Source organism: Dromiciops gliroides, chromosome 1 (genome assembly GCF_019393635.1).
Source record: "Dromiciops gliroides isolate mDroGli1 chromosome 1, mDroGli1.pri, whole genome shotgun sequence".
Lineage (NCBI taxonomy): Eukaryota > Metazoa > Chordata > Mammalia > Microbiotheria > Microbiotheriidae > Dromiciops > Dromiciops gliroides.
The window spans coordinates 220,002,486-220,014,611 of NC_057861.1; the positions used below are offsets into that span (position 1 = coordinate 220,002,486).

Here is a 12,126-nt window from a genome sequence, read left to right on the forward strand (position 1 = left end):
AGGTGACTTCTCCTGTTGATAACTAGTAGGAATCATCTGGGCTAGAAAGGGAAGAAGATTGTTATCATTGACACTGTCAAGAACTACCTGGTAGCTACCACCCAAAAGAAATTTTGAATAGTAATTCTTGTCTTAATTACTAGATATCTATGCTAACTCAGACCATCAAAATTTTTTTTAATGCCCCCTTATTTTTCTTTGAAATGGGAGCTTAAGTTTTGTATATACATGTGTATGTGTCAATAGATAGAATTAATGATATAACCAAAGTTTCTTGATCTTTCTTTTCCCATACCAAATGAAATCAGATTTTCCAAGTTTTTCTCCTTAAATTTACCTAAAGAAATGAAATGCTAAGCACCTGCCTGGTTTAAAATTCCACTTATACCAGTGTTCAATAACTGACAATTTTCTTGATAAATTGCATCAAATATATATTGATGCAAAAACTTCTTTTCAAAGTGAGTAAGCTACTGTATTTTAACATTCGTCTGAAAAAAAGCTTTTTTTCTTTTTTATTGAAATTAAACTAATTTAAAGACCTAGACTAGATCAAACTAATTTAAGGACCATTTCAGAAAAAAAATAGCACTGTGATATTCAGTTTTAAGAAAAATGGAAGAAGCCTGTGTTTTGTTAAGTGAAAAACAAAATGTGATTTGCCATAATACATTTCTACCTTTTTATTCTTTTTTTTCTGATAAAAGTATTTTATTTTTTTCCCAGTTACATGTAAAAATAGTTTACCTTTTTCTTCTTTTTTGGGGGGAGGGCAGGGCAATGGGGGTTAAGTGACTTGCCCAGGGTCACACAGCTAGTAAGTGTCAAGTGACTGAGGCCAGATTTGAACTCAGGTCCTCCTGAATCCAGGGCTCAGTGCTTTATCCACTGAGCCACCTAGCTGCCCCTACCTTTTTATTCTTAAGTAAAAAGGAGGGAGTTCCATCAACTCTGGTTATATTGGTATTAGGTGATGCAAATCAAAGCACGTTTTGTTTTGGTTTGTTTTGGTTTTTTGTGAGGCAATTGGGGTTAAGTGACTTGCCCAGGGTCACACAGCTAGTAAGTGTTAAGTGTCCGAGGTCGGATTTGAACTCAGGTACTCCTGACTCCAGGGCCGGTGCTCTATCCACTGCGCCACCTAGCTGCCCCACGTTTTGTTTTAAAAACCTTTATTAAAAGAATATTACGGGGGCAGCTAGGTGGCGCAATGGATAAGGCACTAGCCTTGGATTCAGGAGGACCTGAGTTCAAACCCAGCCTCAGACACTTACTGGCTGTGTGACCCTGGGCAAGTCACTTAAACCCCATTGCCCTGCAAAAAAAAAAAAAAAAAGAATATTACAAAGTGTTTTCACCACTTAAAATGTTTACTCCCAACATGATTTTCATCTCAATCAACACAAAAAAATGTTTTATATTTTTCAGCTTTTCCTCAACACCCAAATTAAGTAAAAATGCCACTCTTAAAAATGAGTCTACCATAATTTTCTTATTATGGAAAAATATAGCCCAAATAGCTATGCCATCTACTTCTGGGCCTTGGTTTCTTCATGTGGAAAAGGGGGGACTGTTCTAAAGCACCTCTAAGGTCCCCTTCAGCTCCAAATTCTATAATCCTATAATTTTTCATATTAACAATCTTCTCTTTGTCATTTCCAAACAGTGAAAATTTATTTCTAATATATGTAATTATAATTAATATAATTTCTTTAAGTGTTTTCATAAGGTTCTGTGAACTTGACTTCTTATAAAGCTATAGGAAAATAAGTATAGTCAACTCTTGATTGTCCCTGGGACTAAATGGCATAGAAAACAGTGGTCTAAAAGTAATTTATAATTGTTCCACAAATAACACTCATTATCTCTGCAGTCATCACAATTTCCCTATTCAGTCTAAAGGTCAGTTACATATGATCCAGCTAGGATACCAGGATGAGGAGATTGCAGATAATACAAAAGCAAGTAAGTGATAGTTTTACTGTTAGCTTCTTTCTTTTATTGAAACATATAAAATGCAATGGGTCTCCCAGTAAGTCTTAATGAAAACAAGTCAAATCAGTCCTATATTGTAATCCTAAAATTTCATTACCCCCCAAAATGTGTGACGGTTTTTAAAAGTGAAATTCTATTAGACTTCAGAGTTCCTAGACAAAGTTGGTTGTTTGACACCAGTTTAACCTCATGACCACAGACTATACCTTAACTCTGGTTTTTTTGTTTTGTTTTGTTTTGTTTTGTTTTGTTTTAGTGAGGCAATTGGGGTTAAATGACTTGCCCAGAGTCACACAGCTAGTAAGTGTTAAGTGTCTGACACTGGATTTGAACTTTGGTACTCCTGACTCCAGGGCCGGTGCTCTATCCACTGCGCCACCTAGTTGCCCCTATACCTTAACTCTGGACCTCTATCTTGGAAAAGCTTGACCTTGGGCACAAATGTAAATGGACAAGAATATGTACATGAAGCAAACAAAAAAACAACCTCCCAATGGCACTTTTAGGAAAACTGGGAACTTACACCCAGTTGAACCAAATTAACAAGTTAATGAATCTTATAGTTCTATTTACCATTTAAAAAATGAAATAGACAAGGAAAGGGGCCTAGAGGGGTCTTTCTCCCACTAAGTTGAGAAGAGCTTCACACAGGTAGAAAGAACAATGGCTAAGCAGAGAGGCCAGTAGCTTTGTAACTTTCATTTTTTTGTTTGTTTGTTTGTTTGGTTTTTTTGCAGGGCAATGAGGGTTAAGTGACTTGCCCATGGTCAAACAGCTGGTAAGTGTTAAGTGTCTGAGGCTGGATTTGAACTCAGGTTCTCCGGACTCCAGGGCTGGTGCTCTATCCACTGCACCACCTAGCTGCCCCGGCTTTGTAACTTTCATTGAGATTTTTCACAGACCCACTGAGAATAGTATCATCTTTGTGTATAAAGAATGGAACAGTCTGAGCTTTAGGCCTGAGGCATGAAGCTGCAATACCTGCATCTAGTACGGCAGCTATTAATTATGTCAACATGACAAACAGTAATTTAAAACAAGTATAGCAGTTCTCAGTTTAGTGGGAGGAGAAGGACCCCTCCAGGCCCCTTTCCTTGTCTGTTTCATGAGCCACCTAGCTGCCCCTACCTTTTTATTCTTAAGTAAAAAGGAGGGAGTTCCATCAACTCTGGTTATATTGGTATTAGGCGATGCAAATCAAAGCACGTTTTGTTTTGGTTTGTTTTGGTTTTTTGTGAGGCAATTGGGGTTAAGTGACTTGCCCAGGGTCACACAGCTAGTAAGTGTTAAGTGTCTGTTTCATGTTAAAAGTGGTAGAGAAGGGGCAGCTAGGTGGCGCAGTGGATAGAGCACCGGCCCTGGATTCAGGAGGACCTGAATTCAAATCTGGCCTCAGACCCTTGACACTTACTAACTGTGTGACCCTGGGCAAGTCACATAACCCCAATTGTCTCACCCCCCCCCCAAAAAAAAAGTGATAGGTTTGTAAGATTCATCATTCAACTTGGTAATTGGGGGGCACCAGTTTGGGACATTCAGCAAGGGGCTGAAAACTTAAAGATGTAGATTTCAAGTCCAAGGGCCAAAATAAAAGATACTGTATTACTTTATGGATACATTTTCAGTCACCTTATGCATGGGAAACACTATATATGCACCAACTGTTAAAGAAAACATAGAATTTATAATTTGTACTTTGTACTATCATTGTATATCTTGTTCTTCAGCCCTCCCACTTCTCTCCCCAGTGGTTGTAAACACCTTAAGAGCAGGGACTCTGTCGACTTTCTTTGTATCCCCTGAGGTACCTTGCATATAGCAAATACTCAAATATTGCTTATTGAATCAAATGGAAAAGTTTTGGAGTAGATCATTGCTGAATTGTTTACCTAACACTTCTAGAAAAATGGAACATTCAGAGCTTCAAGCTGTTCCTGGCAAAAACTTGGGGATTTTTCTATATTCTTGTGGGCTTTAAAATATACTCACTATGGAGGCAGCTAGGTGGCACAGTGGATAAAACACTGACCCCGGATTCAGGAGGACCTGAGTTCATATCCAGACTCAGACACTTGACACTTATTAGCTGTGTGACTCTGGGCAAGTCACTTAACCCTCATTGCCCTGCCCCCCCCCCAAAATATATATATATATATATATATATATATATATATACACACACTCACTATATGGTGCAAATGGCAATTAAAGATTTCTTTATCCAATGATGGATCAGGAGCTCATGTCATGTCATTAGAAATGCTTTCCCAGCCTGCTGCAGTAAGTTTCAGCTGGCATAAACAAAAGCTACCAATTAAACTTGAAATTAGATTCTGGGCTGGTCTATCAATCTAAGGAAAGGAAGAAAGATTCTCTAATCCTTGGCTATTTGGTTCCCTTTCAACAGTTTGCAGCTCATGGCCATGGCAGTATTGTTGCTGGCTTCAAGAACTCCCAAATTCCCTCCTCTTTTGTTATTTTCGGTATGTGTTAGCAGAATTGTTTTAGCTCTTTACTGAAGGACATTTCTCCTTTATCCATGGAAGACATTGTAGAGAACATCACATCCCAACTTCTTTTTGAAGCGTCAGTTGAGAGGATAGAAAATGCTATGTTTATGGTATTATATTACCTAATAACAAACAGCAAGATTGTTGATGGACAAATCTGAACCTCTCATCCTTGAGCAAATATAAAGGGAAAAGCTGCAAGAAAGGGTAAACGGCAAAACTCTCCAGAGGCATTTTCAGAACTAAGAGGAGACAGCAGGACAAAATCCAATCCCATGTAACACGTCGATGATAATTTCTGTTTTAGAAGCAAATAAAGCAACATCTAGCTCAAGCTGGTAGTATATAACACATTCTCAAAAGAAAGGACAAAAATTAGTCAAGAGGGGGAAAAAACAGCATCCCACTGAAAGGGAATATTATGGTTTTAAAAAAAGAAAATTATAATATGCCATCACCATCTCAAGATAATTCCTTGAATGACTGATGTAATAAGTTTCATACGTTCCTCTGACTATAACCAATGATAAAGACAAACCGTACCAGCAATAAAAACTAGAAACCATATCCATAAACAGATAGGCAAACAGTGCCTTTCCTCCTGGTACTGTCAAGGTAGCAGTGATTCTTCAGAAACCATCAGATATCTGTGGTCTGAAGCAATTCTATTGTTACTAGATAAAAAACTAGGTTCTTCAGTAGGTCCAAATACATGACGTCTTGGCTCTGCTATGTAGCAATTTCTTTCTTTTTTTTTTTAAGCTTATTTTCATTGTGACAATTTTTTAAAAATTGATACCTTTTTTGTTTTGTTTTGTGGGGCAGTGAGGGTTAAGTGACTTGCCTAGGGTCACACAGCTAGTAATTGTCATGTGTCTGAGGCCAAATTTGAACTCAGGTCCTCCTGAATCCAGGGCCTGTGCTTTATCTAGTATGCCACCTAGCTGCCCTTGGCTCTGCTATGAATAAGTTATGTGACCTTCAGCAATTAATTTAACCTTTTTGGGACTTCACTTTGTAAAGGGGGAATTGCACCTTTCTCTTTTTAGCTCTAAAATTCTCTAATTCGGTGACATGTCAGTAATAGATCACTATCACTTAATTGGTGATACATATAGTTTGGGTTCACATGTTCTATAGTTCTGTCACAACTATAGGAAAGAATATCTTGGTGAATTTATTCCATAGTTAATAGCAAGAGGTGATTGTGGGGCAGCTAGGTGGCACAGTGGATGGAGTGCTGGCCCTGGATTCAGGAGGACCTGAGTTCAAATCCACCCTTGACACTTGCTAGCTGTGTGACCCTGGGCAAGTCACTTAACCCCAATTGCCTCACCAAAAAAAAAAAAAAAAAAAGAGCTGATTGTGATATTTACACAATATAAAACATGACCAAATTTCTAAAAAAACAAAAACTTTCATCTGAGGAATGACAAGTCAGACAAAAGCAGATATAATATTTAAATATATTTACTTTAATCATTATTTAACATTCATTATAATATGTTAAGATTAATGAGGCATTTTAAGTAAATTATCTAATCCTCAGAAGATCTAAGTTAACTTGGGGGAAAGGTCACATTCTGTTTTAGTGAAAAATTGAAAAAAATATCTTAAGGCTTAAAAAAAAAGAAATGTGATTTTATTAAATTTTCAAATTCATTCTAGAGCAAACCACTGCTGTCAAAACAGATTCAGATAACTCATTTCTTGTGAATAGATCTCATGATTTGTAATTGCCATTTCAACTGTTTCTGTAGATGCCTCTAAGTTGGTTGGGAGTCCTTGAATATAAGTTTGTTCTCTTAAGTAGTTTAAATATTTTCCCAGGAATAATTTACTTGCTTAACAAGACCTTTCTTCATAGATGGCATAAACCTCAGCCCAAGCCTGTGGAAATAATACAAATTCCAAATAAATGAAATTCTTTTACTGAATCTCCTTTTTTATACAACTTACCCTCTTTGTTATTATAACTGTTCAGTTGATTCAGTTGTGTTTGACTCTTCATTACCCCATTTGGAGTTTTCTTGGCAAAGAAACTGGAGTGGTTTACCATTTCTTTCTCCAGCTCATTTTGCAGATGAGGAAACTGAGGTAAACACGGTTAAGTGACTTGCCCAGGGTCACACTGCTAGGAAGTGTCTGAGGTCATGTTTGAACTCAGGTCTTCCCAATTCCAGACTCTGTGCTCTATCCAATGGGACACCAACTTACTTCCTACATGCACAAATTATGCCTGAAGTTATTTTACATAAATAAAGTAACATTTCTAGGTTCAACTCCTACCTGAAAAAAGGCTTCCAAGATAAAATTAGATTTTCTGATTTCTAGTGTATTCATCTTTCACATGACAGAAGAGTTTGGAGCTTAGGTTAACTAATGGAGATTTTTATCTATATAGAAATGGCTCTTTCCCTGTTGCTGCTGAATAGAGTGGAGGCTCTCAGGTGTTTCCAAGATTTAGCTTGACAAGTGAACCACTGCCATGGTCTAGGAAGGCATTGCTGCTGGAGGTATAATGGATGTTAACCCCACTCTACAAGAAGTGCCAAAGACTGAACTCATCTACGATGGCCTAGCTCGTGGAATTCCTGAAGCCGCCAAAGCCTTAGACAAACGCCAAGCCCATCTTTGTGTTCTTGCTTCCAACTGTGATGAACCTATTTTTGTAAAATTGGTTGAAGCCTTGTGTGCTGAAAACCAAATTAACTTGATCAACAAGAAGCTGGGTAAATGGGTAGGCCTCTGTAAAAATTGACAGAGAGGGAAAGCCCCACAAAGTGGTTGGCTGCAGTTGCATTGTTAAAGACTATGGCAAGGAATCTCGGGCCAAAGATGTCATTGAAGAGTATTTTAAATGCAAGAAATGAGTAAATAAAAGCCTTGGTCTGATTTGAAAAAAAAAAAAAAGAAATGAACACTGGTAAATCCTGAGGGTAAGCATCGTTAGAAATTAAGAAAATTGTAGCTTAACAAAAACTATCCCTTTCCATGAAGAAACTGTCAAAGAGCTGACCTATCTTTCTTAGTAAGACAGTCTTCTGCTTTGACCACAAACTTTGCTATGCATTTAAACAAGGTTTAAACCTAGAGAAAAAAAAATAGCTATTTTATTTTTCACTTGGGAGAAGCACAAATTAAAATTCCTTTAGTTTCATACAAGCAAACAGTAATAACTATAGAGCCATACTGTTCAGTATTCTACAAAGTTTAGAAGGAGAGAAACTTGGTCAAATTAAAAACAAACAAAACCCCGCTTTGTAACCCAGACAAGAATGTTTTAGCAGCTGCTGCTGAGAAAACAGACTGCTACTTTTTCACTCCCTGCTTGATCTTATTAGATCGAAAGGCATTCTTTGCCTTGGCAACAGCAAGCAATAGCCATTTATTGGGAGATCTTAGAACTTTTCATTGTTTATTTCCAGATCACAATATGTATTTGCAAACTCCGTGTCTTCTTTTTCTTCTTCTTTTTTTGACACTAGTGAACTTTATGAGTGGCAAAATAACCCACTTCCAATCACATGCCAAGGCTTCTTTGGAGGTAGAATCCACATTTCTTGAAAATGTCCTTGTCTTTCCAGTCATGTGGCTACTACCCTAGTTCAGGCTCTCATCATCTCTCATGTGTTCGATAACAATATTTTCCCAATTCCCCCTGCTTCAACTCTCTCCTCTCCAAATCATCCTACACACAGCTGCTAGATCAATATTCCTGAAGTACAGGTCTGATCATGTGTTTGTGTATCCTGGAGTTCTTTCCTGCTAATGAGCTTCCTGTTGCCACTGGGATTATTGACAGACTCCTCTGTTTGACATTTTGGAGCCCTTTACAGCCTGTCTGTCAAACCCATTTTTGCAACTTTATTATACAATACTTACCCTCACATCTATGACAATCCAGCCAAACTGTATGTTGTTTCTTACCCACGACCACATCTCCTGCCTCTGAGTCTTTGCAAAGGCTCTCTCCTCCATGCCTGGAATGTATACTTGTGTCATGTTGGCTCCTTAGAATCCCAGCTTTCCCCAAAGCTCTGCTCAAAGACCACTTCCTACGAGCAGAAAGTCTTTCCCAATTCCTTCTCCCTACTTTCTCCTACTACCCCCAGGTTTGTGTGTGTGTGGTGTTTTGTTTTAATCAGAAGCGGTTTTATCAGAATAAAGAGCTTCCAATGATGGAGCAACCATGGCCAGTGCAAACCAGCACCTGCTTTGCAACTTGAGTTGTCTAAGTTACTACGGTTAGGTGTCTTGCCCAGGGTCCCCTAGTGGTATATATTACAGGTGGGTCTTTACCCCAAGTATTCTTGACTTCAAGGCCAGTTCTAAATTAACTATATAGATACCACAAAGATCCCCAAATGACCATGCAAATATCTTGTCTCTATTTTGGTAGATATGTAAACATGTTCCCTCTTGAAATAGAATGTAAGTTCATTAATGGTGCAGGGATTTTTTGACTCTTGTCTTTATATTCCCTTTATATAGGCATCTAGGTGGCTCAGTGGATAGAGCAGCAGACCTGGAGTCAGGAAGACTCATCTTCCTGAGTTCAAAGCTGGCCTCACACACTTACTAGTTGTGTGACCCTAGGTAAGTCAGTTAACCCTGTTTGCCTTAGTTGCCTCATCTGTAAAATGAGCTACAAAAGGAAATGGCAAACTAGTTCAATATCTTTGTCAAGAAAACCCCAAACAGGGTCATGAAGAGTCAACAACAACAAAACTTTGTATTCCTAACATCTAACACAATCCCTGGCACACAGCAGGCCCTTAAAAGTTTTTTGATTGGTTGTCAAGGGGGAAACAGATTTCAATAAATGCTTATTACTAATAAAGCAGCTAGGTTAAGGTGTTTGGAAGAAAAGTCACCAAATATACAGGACATCCTCAGTTTTCATAAATCATAGATTTTAGAGTTAGAAAGGACCTTTCAGACATCACTTAGTTCAACTCCCTAATTTTAAAATTGAGGAAATTTAACCCCAGACAGAGGAAGGAACTTGTCCAAGCATATTGAGGTAGTAAATAGCATTTGACAATCTAGAATTTGAACCCAGATAATTTGTCTGTAAATCCAGTGCTCTTGCCACTAAGCCACAAGGTCCGATATATACATCTTCCTCATGTACAACAAGATTACTTGTGGGCAAGTCCATTTTTTCAGACTTCTTACTCTCCCCCTCCTGTTTCTTGATTGAGGAATACAACCATCCCCACTGAAAACCTTTTTGCCCCAGTACCAGGGCCAGTAGTGAATAGGAAAGAGAGAGGGAATAGAAGGGCAATACTGATGGAAACTTCTCCCCATTCTTATAGCTGCAAGCACTAGTCTTAAAAGGGTCATTCTCATTCTCCCTTATTTCCTCTCCTAGGTCTTATTCTAATTCCTACTAACAAAACAAAACAAGGCAATACAAAAAAAAAAAAAAACTACCAACCTTCCTTTATCTCTGTGGCAAGATACCTACTAAGTCATAGTATCATAGAATCTCCAAGTTAGGAGAGATCTAGGCCAAGCTGGACCCAAAAAAGAGTTCTTTCTAAAGATAGCAGGCAAGTGATCGTCCAGAATTGGCTTGAAGACATGTGGTCATTGAGAACCATTACCTCCCAGGATAGTTTATTCCATTTTGAGATAATGCTAATTATTGGAAAGCTTTTTTCTTAAATCCCATTGCTCCTATTTCTTCTGTCTTGTAAGACCAGTGGAACAATTCTATTCCATCATTCCCATGACATCCAATCCAATACTTGAAGGCACTGGAAACTGGTGAATAGTAGTGCCCTTGACAGAAAAGTTCATGCTCATTGGGAGTTTCTGAAATAAGGGCAGAGATGGACAAAAAGGGTCATGTGCTTATTGATGATTCTTGAAATGTGGTGACAATAAGCACGTATTAAGTACTTACTCTGTAACAAGCACTATGACTAGTTGAAATGAGTAAAGTGAGTAAAGTATAATTAATGTACAGAGAGATAAAGAGTACCAAGGGCAGAACAAATCTAAGGGTTTTGGGGAAAGAGACAAGGAAGAAACAGTTAAAGACAAAAGAGGAGAATCCATATGATATAGTCAAAAAGACACTGTACTTGGAGTAAGGGACATGGATCTGAATCCTCCCTCAGATATTCACTTGTGATTTAACCTCTTGGAGCCTTAGTTTTCTTCCTCTATAAAATGGTAATATTTTATCACTCTTTTTTTGGAGAATAAATGAGAGGTGGAGATCTGAATTGGTCTAGCCATCCTGAAAAGCAATTTGGAATTATACAAAAATTAAAAGTGATTAAAAATGGCTATTTTAATCCATTTCCTTTGACTCAGAAATCTTTCTACTTTGACCCAAGGTGGTCAAAGACAGTTCTTTTATTCTTAGCAACATTTTTTTTTATATCAAAGAACTCAAAACCAAGTAGATACCTATCAATGGGAATGGCTAATCAGATTGGGATACATGAAAGTAATGAAATGTTACCGTGCAGCAGGAAAATATGAAATTAATAATTCACAGAAGCTTGAAAAGACAGGGACTGATTCAAAGTAAAATGAACAGAGCCAGGGAAAGAATATATACAAAGGTTGTAACAAAGTAAATGGAAAGAACAACATCAAAAAATGAATCTGAAAGCTATGTAATTCTAATGACCACTGAAGAAGAACTTTTTTTTTTTTCCTGGGCAATGGGGGTTAAGTGACTTGCCCAGGGTCACACAGCTAGTAAGTCAAGTGTCTGAGGCCGGATTTGAACTCAGGTACTCCTGAATCTAAGGCCGGTGCTTTATCCACTGCGCCACCTAGCTGCCCCCCAAAGAAGAACTTTTTTAAAATGGTCCTCTTCTTGCAGAGGTAGAGTGCTATGAGACGGCATCTTTTTTCAGAATGGTGATATATTAGTCAGTTTGGCTGAATCACTTTTTCCCCCTCTTTATTCTTTGTTATAGGGGATGGATTACTGCATGGGGGGCATATTAAGAAATAAAGGTGATATAAAAACAAAAGATAAAACATTTTTAGAGGAAGAAAGAGTAAGGCAGCACAAGTGGCACAGTATGTGCACTGACTACAAGTGTAGGAAGGAGAAAAAGAACAACACAGGACCAAAGGTGGTAGAACTTGGGGCAGGCCTAGAGTCACAGAACCAAAGCTTTTTCTTTTCCTTTGTTGTTTAATACATTTGGTCCTACCTGATTAAAAACCGCAGGTTAGGATTTGGATTTTACCTCATGGTTTTTAATGTGCATTTGATTGTTATTCACAGTTAAATTTATGATCAGTGTTTTTTTTTACACAAAGGAATATAAACAGACACCGAACCTGGCTTTTCCAGGAAAAGTTAGAAGGCTTTTATTTTATTTCTATGTGCCACTACGACTTACTATTATTGTCTCCCATAGTCTTTTTGTAGTCAATAAATTCACCAACAAGGATATGTTAACTGCTAGTACATACCAGACATGGTTCTAGGCAATGGGATTGAGGACAAAAGTGAAAACATTTCTTGCTCTCAAAGAGCTTACAGTCTAGCCAGTGGAGACAACGAACACACAGGCATGTGCATGCACACATGTATGTGTATGCGTATATAAATATACATACATATATTTATATACAC

General features: G+C 37.9%; 1 protein-coding gene and 1 pseudogene across 2 annotated transcripts in view; one reads left to right on the forward strand and one right to left on the reverse strand.

The window, feature by feature from the left end:
- Window positions 1-12,126, reverse strand: part of PRELID3A (PRELI domain containing 3A) — a 91,791-nt gene that overhangs the window by 28,297 nt on the left and 51,368 nt on the right. Inside the window, exon 6 of one of the 2 annotated variants that reach the window (XM_043980005.1) lies at window positions 5,850-6,395. The exons of the other annotated variant lie outside the window; for it this stretch is intronic. Coding sequence (XP_043835940.1) covers window positions 6,351-6,395 — 45 coding nt within the window. The 3' untranslated portion in view covers window positions 5,850-6,350. Of the gene's footprint in view, window positions 1-5,849; window positions 6,396-12,126 lie in introns of those variants that run through there. 2 annotated transcript variants of the gene reach the window in all.
- On the forward strand, window positions 6,469-7,482 carry LOC122738251 (annotated as a pseudogene).